The following is a 24,085-nucleotide window of genomic DNA, read 5'->3' on the forward strand; positions in this document are numbered from 1 at the left end:
AAACTGATTTTTTTTTTTAAAAAAAAATGTTCTGCAATGACCAACTGGTTTTGACAATAAAGTATTACATAAGGTGTATATATTTTTACATCTCCAGTGTGTGTGTGTATGGAATCTTTCCAACAACCCTGTGAGGTAGGGTTGGAAACCAAGGCAGCTTATAACAAGAAATAAATCCATTTAAAATCCAATAACCATAAAACAAGTATAAAACAATTGCAAAGCAGCTTAAAGTAGCATGATTCTGAATTTTGGGTTGGGTGAGTGAAGTTCCTTATCATTTGAGGTTGCAGTCCTGTGCACGCTTTCCTGATTGAGTAAGCCCCGTTGAATACATTGGGACTTGCTTCTGAGTAAACATGCATAGCATTGCACTATAAATTTCCTTACAGGTTGTGTAAATAATAAACATCTTTGACATGCATGCTTATATAAATATGTCCTCATACCTCAAAGCGGACCCACCCTGTGACATCACTAGGGCCCCACCCCATGACATCATTAGGGCCCATCCCTGAAATCTCAAGATTCAGGATGTGTCTGACCTGGCAATCCTAGTCTGTAATATTCCACACTGCAAACAAGCAAGTTGCTTATCTATCTTCTGGACTTCCTTAGCCAGGCACAACTAGAATCCCTCTAGCTAGGTGCTCACCTCCTCTTTAAACACCCATACTCTCCTTCGCTTTTACTTTAGGCTCCTCCTTAAATATTTTATTTAGTTTGTGATTTCTCATGACAGGACGCTCAGTTTTCTATTTACTATTTAGTAGTTTACTATTATTTGGTCCAACTTGATGCACACACCAGCTCACAGTTTCACTCCAAGGAAACATTGGGAATCTACAGTCCCCAATGTTGAGAGGTCTGAGGGCCTTGAAGCACTGCAGACTTATGGTTTATTTGAAGGATGTGTTGTATTTACAAATATGCAAGCAGAGCATATTGGAAACAGATAGACAGGTTAACCTTATGTCAGATTCACATGCAAAGACTGTTAATACCAATAAAAAGCAGATAGCTGTGTTGATCCATAATGGGGGGAAAAATCAAAATCCACAGCTAGGCAACATCTTTATTAGGTCCAACCAAACTGTCACAACATAGTGAGCAAGTTTTTGAGTTCTCTAGAACTGTCCATGATGTGATATTTTGTTCGGTCCCAAATCCCAAGGCACTTCACCTGAAGCTAACTCACACCACTCTGCCCATCTCTCTGTCTCTGCCTTTTCTCACTAGCGAGAGGGTGCCACCTTCACAAATACTGATGTACTTTTTTTGATTAAAAAATGAGGTGCTGGTACTCCACACTGGTAGGTATTATCGCACCCCCCCCCCCAAAAAAAGCAATTCCAGGCTGTACAAAGACACCCAGCTACAAAACATTCTGTAGCAATACCATGACAAAACCATAATGATAGAGCCATTCAGAGTAAACATCTGAATAATAGTGTAAAATGACAATAATCAGTTATAGTGAGGACAGGAAACTAGCAGCCCATGAGTCCAATATCACCGGTGGCTTTCAGCATAGTCCTTAATTTCCTTGTTTATCCTACAAACACTTATTCACTACGATGCATTGATTTTATCCATCAAAGGGCTCTTTAAACCAACATCCCCATATCAATAGCAACTAATGTTCTTAACCTATGAACCCCAGCTGCTCAGTGCCTTGCATAAGCCAAGACACAGGTGAATGGATGAGTGAACTATTTTTGAGGTTGGGTGGGAGTGGATAGAACCCCTGTTGATGCTCACAGAATGCTATGCTACAGAAGTTGATCTACTGTGGCTGGTCCTTGAACAATTTAGAACGTATGGTCTCTCATTAAAAAGCTGTCACCAAAAAGGAACCTAGAATTATCAATATTGATATAGCATTCTACCTTGTCTTATTATAGCTCTCTGAGAACCATCACGGTTATTCCAAATTTACAGCTGGGGTTACTGAGACTGAAAAATAGTCACTTGGCCACAGATTTAAAAGTGGATGCAGTGAGGTCTATCAAGTAATTTATGCTAACATAAATGATCAAAATAAACACTAGTTGTTAACCTTAAATACAAAGCGCGTGAGAGAATTAGCAGTCTTCTCCGCAAACACTGGAAATAAGGCGACAAGTACTTCCACCCCCTTCGACAAAGACATAATTTAGAGTATATGCAACAACACAGAACAGAAACATTTTTAAAGAATGATGTAAGTGAAGAAAAATTAGACCAACAAAGGGCAGTCTCAGTATGTAAAGTGTCTTGAAATCTGAATTCGACACACACTTCTGATATAGACCTTTGATTTGCTTCTTGAAAGAAGCGAGCCTTTAGGAGCACAGTTTAGAAAGAAAGGTGGGGGGTGAGAGAGAAAATGTGGTGGAGTAGTTGTTTCCAAAACCTGCCCTCTCACTGTCAGTATTTGGTAGAGGTTGGCTGGTAGCTGGAGACACCCATTAATTATAAGCAGGCAGATGTCCCTTTAAGGTTTGCTTTGCAGCCTGCAGAGCTCAGCTTAAACACTCGCTGTTAAAGATCTGACTTTATTTGTACATGTCTCTCAGCTCTGGGATCCTACCACGTGGGGATTTCAAAGGCTCACAGCCCACTTGGGATGGAAGAGGGAGTGGGGGTTAGGGAGAGGGGGGGATTTCATCTTGAAGTGTAGGGAGAAAGAAACTTAAAGGGCTTGAACAACAAACAGGAAATGCCTAACGCTGTTGCTGTTGCTGCTGCTGCTGCTGGAAAGCAGAAGGGGACCAGAAGCAGGGGCAGCAGCAGAGCTGTGAAGTTAGCTGGAGCCTTCTGAACAAGAGAGCCCCTGTTGCTACTCAAGGTTGTATTTTTCCTGCACTGGGTTCCTTTTGCATTCCAGCAATGGGCTCCTGCTCCTTCAGTTCCAGCAGCAACATCCCAGGTGTCGCTGTCCCATGCTTGGTACTGACAGGTGAGAACATCTTTCTCTTATTTACAAAAGGCTTCACATCTGCCACACTGGGACAGGAGAGGAGAGGAAGAGGCAAGTGCTCCCTCCACTTTTGGATCTCCCCAGAACTGAGCAGTTCATTATTCCTGCTTTTTTCAGTCTGTCTTCTTTTGAGACAATCCCTGAGAGTTTTAAGTCAACGTTACAACCAGTGATTTGATGGTTTTTGGTGACACAAGCTGTGATGTTAAAACTAATCCAAAAAACGCACAATAAAAGTGGGGGAACTGAGTTGGAAATGAGAAATCGTAGAACTAGATGAGTAAGGAAAGGGATGAATAGATTGACATTAGGTCCTTGTGTTAGCTTATTGATTTTGACTTTTACAAAAAAGTTTGGACAGTGAAGGGTTGAGCAAACTGTGCCCCATGAACTGCGCGGGAGATGATTTATTCTCAGTCTAACACTGCCAGTGAAACATGTGGTATTTCTGTTTAAAGATTCTGTGTTCTTAAAGATTTCTTAAACACCATAGATTCAGAGAAGTTCCTATTTTCCTGACACAAACCATTTCTGTTTGGGGTGGTGGAACTTGAGGAAATGGAAATGGAAGTGGGGGGTGGGAGGGAGGAAATGAACACAATTGCAATTGCTCAGTGCTTTGTTGGTCTCAGATGGATGATTTTGCTGAAATATGTGGGTAAAGCAAAAAAAAAAAGTGGGAGAAGCATAGTGTTGACAAAGGCTGAGAGTAGCCAGAAAATCTTACAGAAGTCACCCAAAGGGGAAAGAAAAAGCTGTCTTCTGATGCTCATGTTTTGTAATGTTTGGCTGTAGTTTGTAAGTCACTTTCAAGAGGCTAGGTTTTTTTGCTTTTAAATGAGACAACTATGGGGTATGTGGTTTAAGGTTTCAGCTTTTTTGTCTTTGCGGGGCAGGGCAGTTTGTTCTTTGGAGATGTGCATTGCAGTTGCATTAATGCTTGATTATCGTGATCCAGGTTTACCAAACAATGGTAGCAATTTGCATGCACAAGTCATATTATTATAGCTTCCAAAATTATAGCATGGCACTCATCTTCTTTCTATACACTCTTATATGTACAGTGGTGGAAACAGTAAAGATATTTTTAATGCACATAATGAACTGTTTTGCTACACTGTTTTGCTACTTTATTTCTGGAAGTCTTTTGCAACAACCATTGCAAAATGTGAACTCCTAGTAGCTGAATAATTTAAATTATTCTGAGCCAAACATCTAAATACCAAGCTAAGCCAATTGATCTGAAGAAAGTCTTGGATCTGTAAAGCAGTACTTGGTCAGTGCATCCACTGTTGTTCATCAGATACCATCCAAGTTCCTGAAAGATAGCAGACAGTGAACAAAGGGTGGAATATTCCATTATTGCTTTAGGGGGTTAGTTATATTCCTCTCCTGTGTAGCATCCACTCATGTCATTGTTGAAGATAGGATGGAGTCTGAAACAGATGAACTTTTAACTGGCCTTTGATTTCACATATCATCACTTATTTGTATTATCAGAGCCGGCACCAGGCATGAGTCGGCCCACGGGCACCATGATCCCCATGCAGACAGCACAGACTTAAATAGGCCTGGCTGCCCTGCCTCCCACGTTATTACATCAGTGCACCAGCATGCTGCATGCCCACACCTGCACCCACACTGATGCGGCGAAGCAGGAGGCCAGACCTATCTAAGCCCATGCTGGCTGCATCAGAGGGATTGGGAGGGTGGAGCTCCCACTCTGCAATCTGCACCAACACTGGGTTGCGGGGCATGATTTGTGGGCTGGGGTAAGGGGTTGATGCCCCCCATTGCCATCTTGGGGGCATCAATCTCTTACCTCAGGCTGCATATCACGCCCCACAACCTGATGCTGGCATGGATCACAGAGCTCCACCCTCCCAGTCCCAGCCTACAGATTTAGACAGGGGTCCTTCTGAACCACAGGGGCCATCGGGGCCATGCCCAACCTGGCCACCTGCTGGCACCAGACCTGAGTATTATTATTATTAAAAATATTTATATACTACTTCTTCATTTGCATTCTAAGTGGTGTACATAAAAAACAAGCCATGCATAAAATAAACAATAAAACAAAATAAAACCAAACACTATCTTAAAATGCCTGCTGGAACAAAAAAGGTTTAGTCATATACCTGAAGTTCAACAAGGAAGGTGCCTGTCTAATCTCAGTTGGGAGGGAGATGAGAGGGACCAAGTGTTGAGTAGTCAACACGTAATGACTGGCAGCTTAATGTCTGAATTAACTCTTTAATAGATAATATTTTAGGTAATGTGAAGTGATACAGAAATTCAGGCTTGCATTTGATCCATGATGTCTTGTCTCATTCATACATGCATGCCATAATTGGATGCTGCAGGCATCAGCTGAGAAACAAAAGAGTAAACTGATATTCAGGTTAGTTTTGGGTTTTTTTGTTTTCTCTTCCACTCAACCGCTGTTTTGCCTGAGTTCCACATTTACTTATCTTACACATAGAAGTGAAACTACGTGTTGAGTAAAAAGTGTCTTTCTTCAGTGCCCTTGTTGATCATACAGAAAGAAGATATCTGATGCAATCAGTTGAACATAGGTAATCTTCATACCAGACGATCAGTTTAAAAAAACACCATTTCCAGTATTTAACAAAACAAGAGTAGAAATTAGGATTACAGATCTAAACATACTTAGCAGAAAGTTGAACAAATACATTTGAGCTACTAACTGAATAGGAAAGAGTATGTAACTGACATAAATGAAAGCTTTTTATAAGGCCAAATTCTGCTCCCAAATACAGTCGTTCCATTGTCTCTCCTCTTAGGTCAAAATTATAGTCCAGTATAAATCAGCTATTTGGCATTTTTGGGTGGTTTTTTTTAAAAAAAGCTTTTCTCATTCTTTCTTTTTAGCTTAGGCTCATCAGACTATCTTCCTCAGAACATTTATTTCACTTTTTCCAGGATATGTGAAGAACTGGGCTACAGGTGAAGACAATCCATGTTTTTCTCTATTGAAGTAACATATTGTTTTAAGAAGTGTTGAACTGATGGCTGATCTGCATAAAATGTAACAAACTTCTATCATAAGACATCATCTGTGTCTCAGCAAGCTTATTACCCATCTTTTTTGCTGTTTATCAAGTACTTTCTATTCCTATGAAACAAAAGAATAGTGCAGCATTTTTTTCCTCTAGTAATTGCTTTAAAGTTTGGATTTCACTTAAGAGATATATCATTATATTTCTTCATTGCATGGGGGCAGCATGGCCTGCCATATGCTATGCAGGAATGGTTTCACTGTATTTTTAAAAAATTACAAATGCTTGTTTATTTATTTTATTTTATTTATTTATTAGATTTATTAGTCGCCCATCTGGCTGGTTGTCCAGCCACTCTGGGCGACGTACAGAATAAAAACGTACAAATACATTAAAACATTAAAATCTCAACAGTAGTAATAAACCTAACCCACCCCAAAAGCCTGTCTGAAGAGCCAGGTCTTCAAGGCCCGGCAGAAGCTCATCATAGTGGGGGCATGGCAGAGGTCGTTTGGGAGGGAATTCCACAGAGTGGGAGCCACAATAGAAAAAGCCCTCTCCCTAGTCCTCACCAGTCTAGATATTTTAACTGGTGGGATAGAGAGGAGGCCTTTTATAAACATAAAAATAATGTATTCATTTAATAGCCTTACAGGCAAAAAAGGCCTTCCTAAACATGGTTTACAAACCATATACAATACAAATCTATAAGATCCAACAATAAAATAATTTAACATCTAAAAAATCAATTTCCATCTAAAATGCACAGACCGGTATATCATACAATAACAAAAATCCAGCTAGAAGAAAACATCCAATTTACAGTTCAATTAGCCCACAAAATCATGATAATAAAGCAAGTGTTTTTAAGGCCCATTTAAAATTAATGAGGGATGGGTCTTGCCTGATCTCACTTGGAATCTAACTGTATAAATGGTCAGCCACTGCTGAAAAGGCCCTGCTCTATGTACCTGCTAACCATTTTTTTTTTAAAAAAAGGCAAGCATCTCAACATAATCTTAGATCGCATTGATGGGCAGGTTGACAGGGTAGTCCTTAAGGTAAGTTGGACCCAAACCATTTAGAGCTTCAAAGGCCATCACCAGTACTTTTAATTGAGCCTGGAACCATACTGGCAGCTAATGCAACTGGCACAATATTGGGGTAACATGTTCTGACCTGCTGGCCCCAAACTGTAGCCAGATGGCTGCACTCTGAACTGTCTTACAGGTAGCCCCACATACAGCACATTTACATTAGTCTAGCCTGGAAATCACTAATGCATGAATAACTGAGGCAAGGTCCTCTCTCTCCAAATTCGCTGGTACACCAACTGCAAATCTAAGCCGGTAGAAAGCGGCGGCGGCCGCCACCACCACCATCTGGGCTTCCCCAAGTAGCATTGTGTCTAACAGCACACCCAAGCTGCACGCTTGGTTCTTCACAGGGAGTGACCGGTCAAACAGCTCCATTACAGCGTAGGTGAAACCAATTACTAATATACCTTTTGAATTGCTTTGTTTGAAGCCCAGGAAAGACCCTTTATTAGAGAAGACCCTTTTCTAGTCCCTTATTGCTGACACCATGACTTGCAAATGATCATGCTGACCTCACAAGTACCAACCTATTTGTTGCCCTCAGTCTTCATAATTTCTTTGTGACCTTGCCCATTTTTGTGATAATGTTTAGGTAATCAATTGGAGTTATTGTTGGACTGTTATGTTTTGAAATGATTTCAAACTATTGTTTTTTAATTGATTGCTATTGATGTTATTTGCATTTTTGTAAGCCACTTTGAGCATATTTGTATGGAAAAGTGGCATATAAATTAAAGTAATAAATAATAAATGTCACACTGAACTCAAAAGGACTCATGCATAAAATTGCTTTGTTAAACCTGCGTGCATGGAAGTCAGCAAGTCCTATTGGGTACATTTGAAAATGAAGGCGTCAGCAAAGAGAACCCAGTAACCCACAAGTGTAATACTAAAAACACAAACTAGTCTTGTTTGATGTTTGTCTGAAGTGAGGCTACTTTAGTTTTGTGGGAGTAGGGAGCCTGTGGCCCTCCTACAATCCCCATTCACACTGACCATTGACCATGCTTATTGGGGTTGGTGGGAGTTGGAATCCAACATCTGGAGGGCCATAGATTCCCTACGGCAGTTTTAGAGATCAGCAGCAGCTTCCTCAACCCTAGGAATCATAAACAATTCTCTAGAATTGCTCCTAATTAAATTATGATATATATTTACTCTGAAGTCTTTCCTGAACTCTGTGGGAATTACTCCCAAATTAATATGCATAGGATGCTTAAAGTTGGCTGTTCCTAAGTGGCAAGCAAGGCAGTATGCTGAAACAGTGCCTTCAGGTGCTTCCAGATGTTCACTATTTTCAGGAAAGTTTTAATCACACACCGGCAAATTCAGTTAACTGTAATTGTGCAACCTGAGTAGTAACCCAATTATTGAATGCTATGGGACTTCTCCCAGGAATATGTGCACGAGATGGTCGATATGCCGTCTGACTTTACTGGTATTCATTAAGAACAAACTTCACTGAATACAACCGGATCTGCTCGTCTATACGCGAGCAAAAGCTTACAGTCCCGCGGCTCGAGTCTGTACATATTTACTAGAAAGTAAATTCAACTTACTCGCAAGTAAGTACGTCCAGGATCGCTACCTAACAGAGCCTTGTACAGTACAACCCTATGTATGTTTACTCAAAAGTACGTCCAGTTTACTATAATGGGGGCTTACTCCCACATACGTGGGAGCCTTCAGCGGAATTTTCTAAGGAAGCATTCATTGCACGACGCAGCTAAGCTATGGGGAAGAGATAAGGGATTGCGTGCCTCAGCCGCTACGCTTAACTCGTGGGGTAGCGTACAAGTGATACGCATGCGCTGTATAAGTCAGATGGCCGTTCCCAATTCGCGGAGCCCTGCTACAGCCACGACTCCAATGCAAAGAACCAGCTGGGCTCGTTAGGCGCATGCGCTCAGCCAAGGCTTGTGGAACGCTCCGCGCCTTAATTGGAGACTCTCGCTCCCGATGATGCGTTACGGAGTCTCGCGCAAGCGCTCTTAGGGCGGAGAGTGGACAGTGACGCAACGGCGCATGCGTAAGGAGCAAGGTGACGCTAAAGCTAGCCGGCTGCTCCTATCAGGGCCCTGCCAGCGCGCAGGCGCGCTGAAGGAGCAGGTGCCGGATTGTCTGACGGGCGGCTCCTGATGCTTCAGAGGTTTTCAGAGGCGGCTTCTTCGATGGTTCGTTGAAGAGAACTTCCGGTCTTTTTTTTTCCGGCTGCCTTCCTCCTTCCACCTTCCATCTCCGCGCCTCATATTAGGGGAGCTGACAGAGCAGCCCCTCTTTCAGCATCCCTGTCATGAATACTGCAGCATGTGTCCTTTCTAATTGAGGCAGCCTGCCAGAAAACAGGCCTGCTTAGGGTCTCCCTCCTCTTGTGGTGCAGAGCCTGCCTTCCATCCTGTCCTGTTCCCTGCTTCTAGGGTTTGAGCGGAGGTGTGTACCTGCCCTGCTCTTGTGGCAGGGCTCCAGGCCAAGTCAGGATGAAGCTGGTGCGGAAGGACATCGAAAAGGACAATACTGGGCAGGTGACCCTCATCCCTGAAGAGGCTGAGGACATGTGGCATGCCTACAACCTGCTGCAGGTGGGTGACAGCTTGCGGGCCTCCACTATCCGTAAGGTGCAGACGGAGTCCGCCACAGGCAGTGTGGGCAGCAACCGTGTCCGCACCACTCTCACGCTCTGTGTGGAGACCATTGACTTCGACTCTCAGGCATGCCAGCTGCGTGTCAAAGGCACCAACATCCAGGAGAATGAGTACGTCAAGATGGGGGCTTACCATACCATTGAGCTGGAGCCCAACCGACAGTTCACCCTAGCTAAGAAACAGTGGGACAGTGTGGTGCTGGAGAGGATTGAGCAAGCCTGCGATCCGGCTTGGAGCGCTGACGTTGCTGCTGTGGTGATGCAAGAAGGGCTGGCTCATGTTTGTCTGGTCACCCCTAGTATGACTCTGACTCGGGCCAAGATTGAGGTGAACATCCCTAGAAAACGACGGGGGAATTGCAGCCAGCATGACCGAGCATTGGAGAGGTTCTATGAGCAGGTGATGCAAGCAATTCAGCGTCACATCAACTTTGATGTGGTGAAGTGTGTGCTGGTGGCCAGCCCAGGGTTTGTGAGAGAGCAGTTCTGTGATTACATGTTCCAGCAAGCTGTTAAGACGGACAACAAACTATTGCTGGAGAACCGCTCCAAATTTTTGCAGGTAAATAAAAACTCAAAATTCAAGGTAACCCACTTTATTTAAATTCATTAGTCTACAGTGGAATGGATTATATAAATTGGTGTGTGTGTAAACATTTTATATCATTTAGTTATAAGTGTTTTTGTGAAAACATATACAATAACACATCTACAGCTGCAAAATTGGCTTATATGACATATTAATGCCCATCTTATAATATTCACTTATGTTAAATAATAAATGGCATCCAAATCCTTTCAAATGAGAACTTAGTCAACTTAGACTTCCAAGTTAGATGCTATGGGTTGTATCCACTTAGATTACAATCCTTACCTGGAAGTAGGTACCATTGATTTAATGGGGCTTACTTCTGAATAGGGCTATGGCTATACTACCCTGAACACCCCATCTTCTCTGATCTCAGAAGCTAAGCAGGGTCAGGTCTGGTTAATATTTGGATGGGAGACTGCCTGGGAATGCTGGGTGTCATAGACTTAGAGGAAGGCAATGGTAAACCACCTCTGAATACTTCTTACCATGAAAACCTTATGAATATATCCAAAAAAGATTCATACGGTCGCCATAAGTTGTAATCAACTTGAAGGCATATAACAACAACAGCTTCTGAATAGAGTTGCATAGTATTGTGTAGTAAGTTAGGCTTAGAGTAGAACCATTAAGACCAATGGGAGCTAATGTCCTTTGAAGCCACTCCCCACCATCCTTGCTTGGAATGAGTGTTTATAAGATGGATGGATGGATTCTCTGCCTCTGAAGGCTATAGTCCTAAAGATGCCTACTTTGACATAACTTTATTGAATACTGTGGGGCTTACTTCTGAGTAAACATGTCTGGTATTAAGCTGTAAGTCAAGGAAGAAAAGGGAGAAGAAGAAGTGCATTCATATTATAATAGTCATCAGTATTGGCTGATGATCAAATACAATCCCCTCTTGTTACTTAGGGTGCAGTGTTGTATTCCTTTAACTGGGAAATAAGCCCCACTGAACTCAATAGGACTAACTTTCTCAGTTGACATGTATAGGACTGCAATATTAACCACTCATCCCAGTTTCCCTTTATTGATACCAGTTCCCTTGAAACTTGTATCTGGTCTATACTGGTTGAAAGAACTAGAAAATCAGATTGTGCCTATAGTGAGTTAGTGAGTGATAATGGATGCAAGGAGTGTCAGTCTTCAACATTTTTTTAGTATGAGTATGTACAAAGTTTATGCATGTTATGAACATTGCATAGGATTGTTAATTTGGTCAGATCTATGAATTTATGCTGTGCAGTATTATATTTGGTAAAACTAATCTTTCAAGCTGCATGCATAGTCCTTCTCTGGAACTTCTTGTTACTTGTAGGCATACATGACAGTATTGAAGCTTTTGGTATAAAAAGTAATAAGATTAGTCTGACAGCTTTAAAACATAGCCAAACAAATAAATCTCAATGGAATGACAAAATTCTGGTGGAATTTGTTGAATAGAAATTCATCTTTAAGTATTATTTAACTTTGCTTCTAAATCAATGGTTCTCAACCTTTTTTGCTCCATTCCCCCCTTTCACCATTGTTCAGAATATAATTCCTCCCTTCCCAAGATAGTCTCTCATAGCGTGTTGATGTTTCGCGAGTGATGGTGGTGTTTCTCGTGAGAGAAAAATTTCTTAGTTTATATTGTAACAGAATTTCTTGGAGCACTTTCTGGTCTTTAAATAATAATTTAATTTTGCAAATGAAAATAATGCTGCATGTTCAAGAATCGATTTTAATCTGTGACATTCAATAAACTTTATTGAATGTCGCAGATTAAATTAAAAACAAACTACAATTTTACAGATTGTACATAATCTACAGGACATCACACTTTGCTGAATAGTGGTCCCAATTCCCCCCCCGGAACCCTAAAATTCCCCCCCGGGGGGAATTCCCCCCTTGTTGAGAACCCATGTTCTAAAGGCTTGTACATTTTAGAAAGGGGAAAGGATGCTTCTAACTCCAATGAAGCTTTCCCTTGATTTAAGATTCTTTAACTACATAAGTGAAAAGAGAGTGCCAGTATTAAATCCCAGCTATTTATTCCAAGTTACAAATTATGAATGAATGCGAGATGCTTGAGCCTTTGGAAGTAACTTCCCATGATAATGAGAATGTCTTATTGTGCTATTTGCATTTAATATGGAGGATGCTATTAAGAACACTTCTTCGATGGCCGTAGAGTTTGTGGTGTGGAATCTTGTATATGTTTACTCAAAAGAAAGTTATGCTGTTTAATTATACTTATTTCTATCAAGCATGCTTAACATGGCAGTCCTTCAAACTGTTGTAAAAGTGAAATGTTCTGCGGGTTCAGTGGAGAACATGTTACCTTCCAGATGTTGTTAAACTCTTAACCACTGGCCATGCTGGCTGGGCTGATAGGAATTAGGTATGATGGGAGCCATAGTCCAGCAATATCTAGAGAGCCATGCGTTTCTGGCCCTTGCTCAGTCTACACAGTATGTATATCACTGAAACATCTTTGTTTAAATGGTGATCAATCCAGTTACTTAGTGGGAGGAAATCACCAGAAGTACTGCTGTTTTAATATATCTAGCAAAGGCGAGTATAGGACAAAATTATACATGGTAGGATGCAATCTCACATACTGTATTTCTATGCTGAACATAACATCTTCCTTGAATGATGTCATTTTCATATTAATAAATAATTACTTCTTTCCACAACAGAGAAGTAAGCCACTTTGGGCTTTTTTTGCATTTAAGAATCTTTACCCCCAAACAGCTGCTCCAATTTAAGGAGTTCAAATTTTGAGAAACACAACTCATTATCAAAGTGGTCAGTATGTGTTTTCTGTTGTTTTTCTTACTCTAGGTACACTCTTCCTCTGGACATAAATATGCATTGAAAGAAGCACTGTGTGACCCAGCTGTGACTAGTCGACTTGCTGATACTAAAGCAGCTGGAGAAGTCAAAGCTTTAGATGATTTCTACAAGATGCTACAACATGAGCCAGACCGGGCTTTTTATGGTCTCAAGCATGTGGAAGAGGCCAATGAAGCCATGGCTATTGATACTTTATTGATCAGTGATGAACTTTTTAGGCATCAGGATGTGGCTACTCGCAGCCGTTATGTACGGCTAGTTGACAGTGTGCGTGACAACATGGGCACTGTTCGCATCTTCTCCAGTCTTCATGTGTCTGGGGAACAGCTTGGGCAGCTGACAGGTGTGGCTGCCATTCTACGTTTTCCTGTTGCTGAGCTGTCTGACCAGGAAGATGATTCCAGTTCTGAAGAAGATTGATGATTGTATATTCATTCCCTCTTACCATACAATAAGGCTACTGTAGCAAGGGAGGAAGTGACTTTATCCCAAATATTATATGCCTCTGAACCATGCCTTACAGCCGCCCCCGAAAAATTGAGGACACTATGTTTTTTTAAAGTGGTTAGTAAGGTGAGCATCTAGTGCACTGCTCTAGAATATCACATATTTATATATTTTCCTTGGTGTGGTGATAATGATTATGATTGTTCTGTCCTAGCAAAACTAGACTGACATAATTAATAGAAAGACATCACTGTTGCTTTGTGGAATATGTGGCAAAACAATAAACTGATACCTTGAAAGAAGATACTGTTTTGCTTACGTATTTTCTGTGTTTTGCAAAAAAAAAAAAAAAAGGTATCTTCCCCTATCCCCTTGCCATCAAGGGAACTTGTTTCAATGCCAGGATGTTATAATTAATTATTGTTAAAATGTTTAGTAAGTAAGTTTAGTAAGTAGGGATGACTCTGAAATGGTTTGACATAAGTGTAAATGTGTTTTAATCTTAATTTGTGTGTCTAAAAAGCAGTGGCTGAATTTGCACAATCTCATCTTTACTTAATAAGGTAAGAGAGCACAAGTTTCAGGCACCTCCATATAGGTGCTTTACTCTTCCCTCACATGAGTGGCAAAACGAGGGTTAATGGTTTCCAAACAAGCCGGAATATGAAGTCAGGATTTAAAGTTGGCTTCTAGATCCTGGTTTGTTTCAAAGCCATTAACCAGTTCCCAGTTTAGATGTAAGGGGAAACTATGGGTAATGGTGGATTCCAGGCTTGCTCACTCACTCGTATGGAGGAGTGAGATGGGAGCAAAAGGGCCGTGGGTGCATGAAGCAGTTGCTGTTTAAGCTTGATTTGATCATGTAAAAATGACCATTGATTTGCTGTCTGATTATTCAGTTCAGAATTAGTTACAACAATGCAACAAGTAACCATTTAGAACTTTTTAAAAACAAAAATGAAATAGTTTTTCTTTTAGGATTTTAAGCAGAACTTCATGGACACTGCTGATGGGTCATGTGTGACCTATCTTTCAGCAATCCATATTTTATTAAATATTCCCATCACTGTGTTAATCATAACAGTGGCACATTTCTCATGGCCTTCTAGATCATCAAATGCAGTTTTTAGAGAACAGCATAATCACTAAAAAGCTAGAACATGTTTTAAATAAAACGTTGGCAACAAACTTATTTTTGTGAGGATTTTACTAATCTAGTTAATTTTATTAGGAAGTAAGAACAGGGGCTTTTTAGTTTAGAGAAAAGGCGGGTCAGAGGAGACATGATAGAAGTGTATAAAGTTATGCATGGCATTGAGAAAGTGGATAGAGAAAAGTTCTTCTCCCTCTCTCATAATACTAGAACTCGTGGACATTCAAAGAAGCTGAATGTTGGAAGATTCAGGACAGACAAAAGGAAGTACTTCTTTACTCAGCGCATAGTTAAACTATGGAATTTGCTCCCACAAGACGCAGTAATGGCCACCAGCTTGGATGGCTTTAAAAGAAGATTAGACAAATTCATGGAGGACAGGGCTATCAATGGCTACTAGCCATGGTGGCTGTGCTGTGCTGTGCCACCCTAGTCAGAGGCAGCATGCTTCTGAAAACCAGTTGCCAGAAGCCTCAGGTGGGGAGAGTGTTCTTGCACTAGGGTCCTGCTTGCGGGCTTCCCCCATGCACCTGGTTGGCCACTGTGAGAACAGGATGCTGGACTAGATGGGCCACTGGCCTGATCCAGCAGGCTTTTCTTATGTTCTTAACAGATTCAGTAATTGGACAACAAAATAAATGAAGGAATGAGCTGGGGGAAAGGGGTATTGGGTGCCATATCTTTGTTCATAGCAGGCTGTCCATTGATTTAAGACCTCAGTTCTATGCACCTTTTTCTGAAAATAAGTTACATTGAACTTGGTGGGCTTACTTCCAAGTAAACATGCATAAGATTGGGCTGTTAATCAGAAATCTTTTCTATTTCTGCTTGTGCTGGGCTTGATTCCACAAGCTCAAAGCTTGTGGCATGTGTGCATCTAATCTTCTGGATTTTGAATTGTGATCTGTTACTGAATTCTGCTTCTAGTCCAATGGTTGCCAGAGGAATATAGATAGTTATTTTCCTGTTTCTCTCTGTTGAACCTCTGGGTTCATTTATATATTCCTATAAACCCAATCAGTGGTTATTATGAGAATTGCAAACTTTTGTCACATGGGTAGCCTCTTTGGGCTAGATCAGATTATGCCTTGTGCTAGATTGGACCTTGCCAACATGGTACCCTTAGGATGTTTTGGACTAAAACTCCCATCAGCACCAACCATCACAGCTGTGGAGGACACCAGGTTGGCAAAGGCTAAACTAAAGAAGGATGTTGCTGTGTCAGGTCCGTGATTTGTACAAAGGCAAACACAATTTGGGTTGGTCTTTCACAGTCCAATCCACTTCTTGTGTCGCTTGGAAGAATTTGGTAACATATACCTCTGAGCATATGGTGAGTGGTGACAAGCCCAAATAACAGAAACAAGACATGTGCTCTTGTGGCTGTATAATTACTGAGGCCTTAAATTAATTGTGCCCATTTCAGTGCGTCCAATCTGATTATGATTTATGCTGGATTCAACCCTATAATTCTTGAAGGATGCAGTAGTTAATGGTTGATGAACAACCATTCTACTGTTTTTATTGAAATTTCAGCAAATGCAAGACCAAATTATTCAGGTTTTAGAGAGTACACTGGCTATGTTTATGGCAAGATGGATGAGATTTTATTGCACTGGAAAGAAAAACAGTGTAAAATCTCTTGCATAACATTTTACGTAAATAGCTGTTTAAAACAAAAATTAATATTGTCAAATCTGGCTGACACATATGTTGATTTATATAGTCTGCTGGGAAGAATAGCATTCAGTTTACAAAACAATCTAATTTACAAAGCAGCCTTTTGCAGCCCTTTTTTAAATTAACCCTCTATCATATAATTTAACTTTTTTTTTAAGAATTTACATTGTGGTATATTCTTTTTCTGAAGTACTCCATATTTATTGTAATATATTTGTTGCAAGATGCTGTTGGATATTATATGGAAAGAGACCTAGGCCACAATATATATACATGTAATAAGGGGTTGAACTCAGTGCAGATTATTTCTCAAATTATTTCCGAGTTGACATGTATGGGATTGTGCTGCTAGTCCTTGCAGGAGAGGAAAGGGGACCCTTGAAAATGCTTCTTGCCTCCACCATCTCACTACGCCTTTAGCATTGAATGTTAACATTTATTTAAAACACGCTTGTACTGCCCTTCACTGAATTTGATTCCAGGGTAGTTTACAACATTTAACAATTATTGCTGGTAAGGTCTGAGGCTCAAGGGAAAAAAACAATAGCACACTTTTAAAAAATGCTTCTTCAATGTTTTCAAAGCTTTCAGAATACATGTTGACAAAGGATAGGAGCCAATCTAGTTGCTCCATGACCAGAAAGAGCATAGTGCTTGTGGAAGGGGCCCAAATGGGGCTTAAAATTGTGATTTGTGTTTTTCGGAATGTATTGTTATATAACTGTCCTTAACCTTGGCTTTCATCTCTCTGAAAGCCATCTATTTAGCAATGAGTTGTACACGTGTGGCATTTTCTCATGATTGTTCTTCAGATGAGTCCTTCAGTCATTTATTACACTTAGTCCACCTTTACTCCAAGGAGCTTAAAAACGGTGTCTTACAGTTCATTCTCATTCTCATCTCTGTGATGTAGTGTAGGCCAGCCTGGTGCCTTACATCACCATTGACGGTTGGCCATAATGGCTGGGGCTGATAGGAGTTGTAGTCCAAAACATCTGGAGGGCACTAGGTTGGTGTAGACCAAATATGACTAGCCCAAGAACATCCAGTGAACTTCATGGCAGAATGGGGATTTAAACCCATGGCACCTTAATTCTGTCCTAACTACTATGTCACACTGGCTCTGGTTATGCATTTCCTTGAGCTCTGCCTAGCATATTCTCATCTCCCCACCCCACCCACATTTTTTTATCAGCCTGGAAAGAGACACAAAGCCTTGATTTAGTACGTTTATCAGTTTAACACAGCATTGTAAAGCAATGAGCAATGCAAATAACTTCATATATGCCAGTGAAGAAAGCTTTTATTTACTGTATTTGAACAAAGCCTAGCATTAGATCTGAACAATTGTTGATTATGGAATCTGAGCTGTTTGCAAGATGCTTTATTCTGTTTTGCTCTAGTGGGTGGTTGTCTACTTTTAATAAAGATTTTTTATTTTTTATATTGTTTATTGGAAATTGCCCAGAATCTCAGTTTATTATTCTGCAAATGTTAAAGATTAAGGCTCAGAAGCTTGAACAAAAGTTAAACAAAAGTTCTTTTGTGGCCTGTAGGAAAAAATAGGCAGACGTGAATTCTGCCTGGAAAAATGGAAAGCTTTGTATAAGGTTTTATCTGAAATACTGGAGTTCAGCCAAGTGTGAAAATAGCCATATGAATTTCATTTGTAACATTTTAATCAGTCCTAAATACTAACATTAATAGGAGCCTTATTCAAAAACACCAATGCACACATTTTCAGATGACAGCGAATTCTCATATACAGTATATAATGTTTTTAATAGCAAAAGTCAAGAAGTTGGGGCATAGTGTGTTCACCATGAGTACACAATACTGCAGAACCTTAAAAGGTATAATTTTGTCTATGATTTACTTTTTTTTGTAAAATTACAATAAGGAATGAATTTTCAAAAGACTGTCCCCGTTCCAGAATATGACATGGATCCATAGAAAATGTTTCTTTCAAAACTAGTAAAATCATGCCTATCATTTTGACAGGGAATATGGGTGTGGAGGTAGTGCACCCACTTATGCACACATAAGGTCCTCTGCTAGTGGGGAGGAACAAGTGGCAGCAGCTGAAGGCAAGGTTTGCATCACGGCAACAAGGTTCCCAAATGAAATGTTTTAGGAATGAGTGAGTGTAGGAGTGTTCAAATGAGCTTCCTCACACAGTCAAAGGTGGGATTTGATGTGCTGCCCATCCTTCCTGTGTTCTAATATATGTGATAGCTACATTCCCTGCAGCCATGAATTCAGCATTAGTATGAAGGGAGCCTATATGTGTGCAGATGTATGTATGCAAGCCTCCTTCACAGAAATGAATGTGTAGTTGCCTAAGGTGTGACCAGCATGTGAAGTAGTATGCAAGGGCATGACTAGTAGCATGATCCCACTCCATATGCACACACCTACATTCTTTAAATATGTGTTCATCTGAAAATCTGAACATCTTCGAGAATGCTCAGTCTTCATTAGAGTGTTTTGGATTTAACTCCAAACTAAATTCCTGCAAATGTAGCTGGGTGGACTTCCGCAGACAGCCATGTCTTTCATCCCTGGAGACATTTTAAAATAGTTTTTCAGTGTGAACCAGGAAATGGCCTATCTAGACAGATAGTTTATTCAACCCTTCTAATATTTTCATTTGTCCCTTTAGGCATCTCGAATTCATTGCCCCCTCCCACCCTTTTAATAGTTCTTTCACACTTAGTTGCCCCGTGTTCAATTCTGTTGAGTTCTTATGGGGCTGTTCCCTAGCTCATGGAGCTACCCAAAGTCTGCTAATGCCCTTCACTTTTAGCAACATAAATATAGAAACTCAGTGAAACTTAATCATCATTAGTATCACCTGTAATGTGAGTAGGAACTCAAGTGAATTATGGGGGAATCAGTTGGGGGTGAGACCAGTAGGAAAACGAAAGTAGAGTTTTTTGGTTATGCAGCAACACACTGTGAAGTAAAGTTTGTTCCTTCTAACCAGCATTTGTGGTTCATTTCAAACCCTGCAAATATTACATGGTGTCAGAAGACTACCTCAAAACATAAGGTAGTGGAAAATGGACCAGCTAAAGCCTCCAGGAACGTTGGTGCTTGAAGGAAATGCAGCAGAGAACTGGAGAAGATGAAAGCAAGGGTTTGAATTGTACTGCATTGCAAGTGGAGCAGATAAGAAAGATGAGAGACTCCAGTCAGCATTATTTCTGCATGTGGCAGGTGAAGAAGCAAGAGAGGTATTTAATACTTTCCAGTTTGATGATGATGTAGATAAAAATAAAATTCAAGTTTTGATGAATAAATTTGAAGCATATTGTGTGCCCAGAAGAAATGTTACTTATGAAAGGCACAGGTTCCTCACTAGAATGCAGAGTGAAGGAGAAAGTATAGACCAATATGTGACTGATTTGAAGCTTTTGGCTCAGACCTGTGAATTTGGGGAGCTGTGATTCTCTTATTAAGGATCGCATAGTGTGTGGCATTCAGAAAGACAGATTGAGAGCCAAGTTATTGAGAGAGAGTGATTTAATCCTTGAGTGTGTAGTGAATATATGCAGGGCAGAAGAAGTGACTGCAAAACAGATGAAAGATTTTGGGGCAACGGAAAAACAAATGGATGCCTTACAGGGCAAAAGTACCTTTGAAAAGCCAAAAGTGAGCCAGCCTCAGAGCAAATGGAGCCCTGGCACTACTACCAGCCCCCAAGAAAAGGAAATGCCACAGAGGCCTATAGTAGCAGCAAAGGCCTGCTACAACAGTGGTATCAATCATCATGACATAAATACTTGTCCTGCATATGGGAAGGAATGCAGAAGATGTGGCAAACTTAATCATTTTGCTAAAATGTGTAAAACTAGAGATAGAAAACTTCAAGACAGACAAATGTTCTCAGTAGCAGATACAGCTAAAATGTTCATGATTTCTTCATTGGCACATTGAATTCTACAGCTCTGGAAGATGAATGGTGTGTGGATCTTCTCATAAATGATCACAAGTATGTGACCTTTAAGATTGACACAGGAGCACAGGCTAATGCAATGTCTTTAAAAACATACAAAGCCTTGCAAGCTGAACCACTTCAGCATTCAAATGCCAGATTAATAACCTACTCCGGAGAAAGACTACATGTGTCTGGTAAATGTAACCTGGATTGCAAATATAAAGATCAAAGAGCTGAGTTGGAATTTCACATAGTAGACTTTGATGCACAAGCTGTATTCGGTCTCCAGGCTGTGACTAATTTAAATTTGGTGCAAAGAGTTAATTTAATGAAAAGAGCTCCAGTAGATCAATGGGATGTTGCAGTTGAATACAAAGATGTATTTGAAGGCTTAGGTTGCTTACCAGAGAAATACGCCATCAAAATCAACCCACAGGTTCCACCTGTAATTCATGCACCTCAGAAGGTTCCAATGGCACTAAGGGATAAAGTCCAAAAGGAACTGACTCGTATGGAGCAATTAAAAGTCATAGTTAAGGTAAAAGAACCTACAGAGTGGGTGAATTTAATTGTGGTTGTAGACAAGCCTGGCCGGGACCAGATAAGAATATGTTTAGATCCAAGAGATATGAACAAAGCAATTTTAAGAGAACATTTTCAATTGCCTACTGTAGAAGAAATTACCAGTAAGCTAACAGAAGCAGAATTGTTTACTGTTCTTGATGCCAGTAGTGGATTCTGGCAAATTCAGCTAGATGACAACAGTTCCAGGCTATGTACATTTAATACACCTTTTGGCAGGTAGTGATTTACAAGAATGCCATTTGGTATCTCTTCAGCTCCTGAGGTCTATCAGAGGATGATCCAACAGACATTTGAGGGTATTGATGGGGTCACATGCTACATAGATGATATCCTGGTGTGAGGGAAGACCAAACAGGAACATAATGAGAGACTGAAGAGAGTTCTGGACAGGTGCCGAGAGAGGAATCTGAAATTGAACAAAGTGAAATGCAAATTTGCCATGACTGAAATAAAATATCTAGGACACATCTTAACCAAAGAAGGACTAAAACCTGATTCATCTAAAATAGAGGCCATCACTGAAATGCCCAGCCCAAGTAACAAAGCTGATCTTCATAGATTTCTAGGAATGGTCACTTACCTAGCAAAGTTTATCCCAAATTTGGCAACAGTAACAAGCCCTTTAAGACAGCTGTTGGCCCAAGATGTTGAATTTTGCTGGATGTCAGTTCATGAAACAGCATTCACACAGTTAAAAGAACTATGTTTTGAAATATTATAATGTGAAAGAACCTGTAACTCTGTCAGTGTCGGAAGGCAGAGCTGGGAAACTTCAGAAGAGGAGGGGGTGATGCTTCCCCCCTCACCGCGCACACGCAGACAGCTGAAAAGACAGGAGAGAAGGGGGGAAGGCGGGCAGTACCTGAGGGGCAGTTAAGGAGGAGCGAAAGATTGCGTGCCCATTTGGCCCCTTCTTAAAGAACAGGCGGGAAGAAGTCCCTTGCTCTGTCAACTTTCTCCCAATGCCGCAGGACCTGTATCCCTGTATTGCTTCATGAGAAAACGCAGTCTTTGTTTGGACATTACCCTAATAAAACACGAATTAACTACAGCCGTTGGTCTGGTTCCTGAGTCACATCCTGGGCCTGACAGCTTGACAGAGCCACCTAAATCACCCTCAACGCTCTCTTCACTTGACTGGGACAAGATGTCAAAGGGAGCAGCGGGGGGGACGAACCCCACTTCTGAGACGGAAGAAGTGGAACTCTTGAGGACTAAGGTAGCTGATTTGCAGACGGATGTTCAAGCCCTGCTAGCAGCAGTCAAGGCGCTGAAGACGGATAATCAAACCTTGAAGGCCACGATAGATCAGATGCGAACAGCCCCTCCAGCTGCCGTAGTAAAGGTTCCCATTGGATTGCCCCCAAAATACGCGGGACAAAGTGATCAGTTGGCAACCTTCGTGGCTCAATGTGAGTTATATCTGGATGTCAGGCACACGGAATTTCCAGACGATGGGGCTAAAGTAGCTTTCGTGATTAGCCTCCTGGAGGGAGAATCTGCAAAATGGGTGACTCCGTATCTCGTGAGAAAGGATACTGTCTTAGGAAGGTACAGAGGATTTATACAGGAGGTCCCGAGATACTCAGCCTCGGCATCCCGCAACAAGACCCTTCCCACTGCAGGGATGGCAGGTAATGCAACTGAGGGACAGGGAGGGGCTAGGCCAAGACTGTCGGAAGAAGAAAAGGAAAGACGACGCCGGGAACGTTTATGCTTTTATTGTTCAAAGCCGGGCCATGTGGCCAGAGACTGTGGACCGAAAGGGGGGAAAGCCGAGCCGTTGGGAAACTAGAACACCCAGTCCACGTGCAGGCCGGTGGACTGGGGGCAGCGTTGTATAAAGGCCCCCCAACGATCCAACCTCCCTCAAAGGGGGTGTTGGTCTTGCCTATTCGGATTACAACTTCCAGAGGAGTGGTGTTTAATTCCACTGCCTTAATTGACAGTGGAGCCTCCACAAATTTTATTGATGCAAAGTTAGTCAAGCGTCATGGAATTTCCCGGTGGAAACTGGATGCTCCCCTAGCTGTGGAGACTATCGATGGGAGACCCCTGAAGTCAGGAGGGGTGACACAAGCCACGGAGGAAGTGAAACTTCAAATCCCTGGGCACGAAGAGTTCATTTCGCTATACGTGTCAGATCTCTCGAACTTTGAGGTGATTCTGGGAATGCCCTGGCTAGCAAAGCATGAACCCAAAATAAGTTGGAAGGAGGCGGTGGTGTGGTTCACCTCACAGTATTGCCAGGAGAACTGTCAACCTGAAGGAATCAAGAACACCTTAGCGGGGGCAGTGCAAGAGATCGAGCAAGTGACCCTGCCGCCAGAGTATGAAGAATTCAAAGATGTGTTTGATGAAAAAGAGGCAGAGACTTTACCCCCCCACCGCCCTTACGACTGTGCGATTGACCTAGTGCCAGGAGCCAGCATCCCATCAGGGAGAATCTACTCTCTCACAGAGAATGAGAGGGAGGCCCTGAAGGAATTCCTGGATAAAAACCTGAGGCGAGGATTCATACGCCCCTCACAATCCCCTGCTGGAGCGCCACTATTGTTTGTGAAAAAGAAGGGGGGGAACTCAGACCCTGTAACGACTATCGCGCATTGAACCAGATCACCATCCCCAACAGCTACCCGCTGCCCCTGATCTCAGAGTTGCTGGACCGACTGCGCTCTGCAAAAATCTTCACGAAGTTGGATTTGAGAGGAGCGTACAATCTGATCAGAATGAAGGAGGGAGATGAATGGAAAACAGGATTCTTGACCGCTTACGGACAGTATGAATACCTGGTCATGCCGTTCGGGCTTTGTGGAAGTCCAGGAATTTTTCAAAAATTAATGAACGACGTGTTTAGAGACTTGTTGGACACTTAGATGATATCCTGGTGTTCTCAAAGAACCAGGAAGACCACGACCAGCATGTGAAGACGGTGTTGAAGAGACTGAGAGAAAATCACCTGTATGCTAAATTAGAGAAATGTGGATTTGACCTCAAGTCTCTAGACTTCCTTGGATATCGAATCTCAGCGGAAGGCGTGGAGATGGACCCAGGGAAAGTAAGCTGCATATTGGACTGGGGCCAACCTGTCACCAAAAAGGATGTACAACGGTTTTTGGGGTTTGCC

General features: G+C 41.5%; 2 protein-coding genes across 3 annotated transcripts in view; both read left to right on the forward strand.

Annotated features, from left to right (window-relative positions):
• Window positions 1-2,656: 2,656 nt before the first annotated feature.
• The window catches only part of ITGA1 (integrin subunit alpha 1), a 131,542-nt gene continuing 110,113 nt past the window's right edge, over window positions 2,657-24,085 (forward strand). The window contains exon 1 of the mRNA XM_061617663.1: window positions 2,657-2,941. Within this exon, the coding sequence (XP_061473647.1) occupies window positions 2,872-2,941 (70 nt within the window). The 5' untranslated portion in view covers window positions 2,657-2,871. The remainder of the gene's footprint in view (window positions 2,942-24,085) is intronic.
• PELO (pelota mRNA surveillance and ribosome rescue factor) lies at window positions 9,066-13,902 on the forward strand. Of its 2 annotated transcripts, none has more exons than XM_061617698.1 (2): window positions 9,066-10,306; window positions 13,142-13,902. In XM_061617698.1, the coding sequence occupies exons 1-2, from the start codon at window positions 9,557-9,559 to the stop codon at window positions 13,571-13,573; spliced, it is 1,182 nt and encodes a 393-aa protein (XP_061473682.1). In that variant the 5' UTR covers window positions 9,066-9,556; the 3' UTR covers window positions 13,574-13,902. The 2 variants fall into 2 exon arrangements, with proteins under 2 accessions (XP_061473682.1, XP_061473693.1); XM_061617709.1 differs by having other exon boundaries at window positions 9,069-10,282.

The sequence above is a fragment of the Rhineura floridana genome, chromosome 1 (assembly GCF_030035675.1).
Source record: "Rhineura floridana isolate rRhiFlo1 chromosome 1, rRhiFlo1.hap2, whole genome shotgun sequence".
NCBI lineage: Eukaryota > Metazoa > Chordata > Lepidosauria > Squamata > Rhineuridae > Rhineura > Rhineura floridana.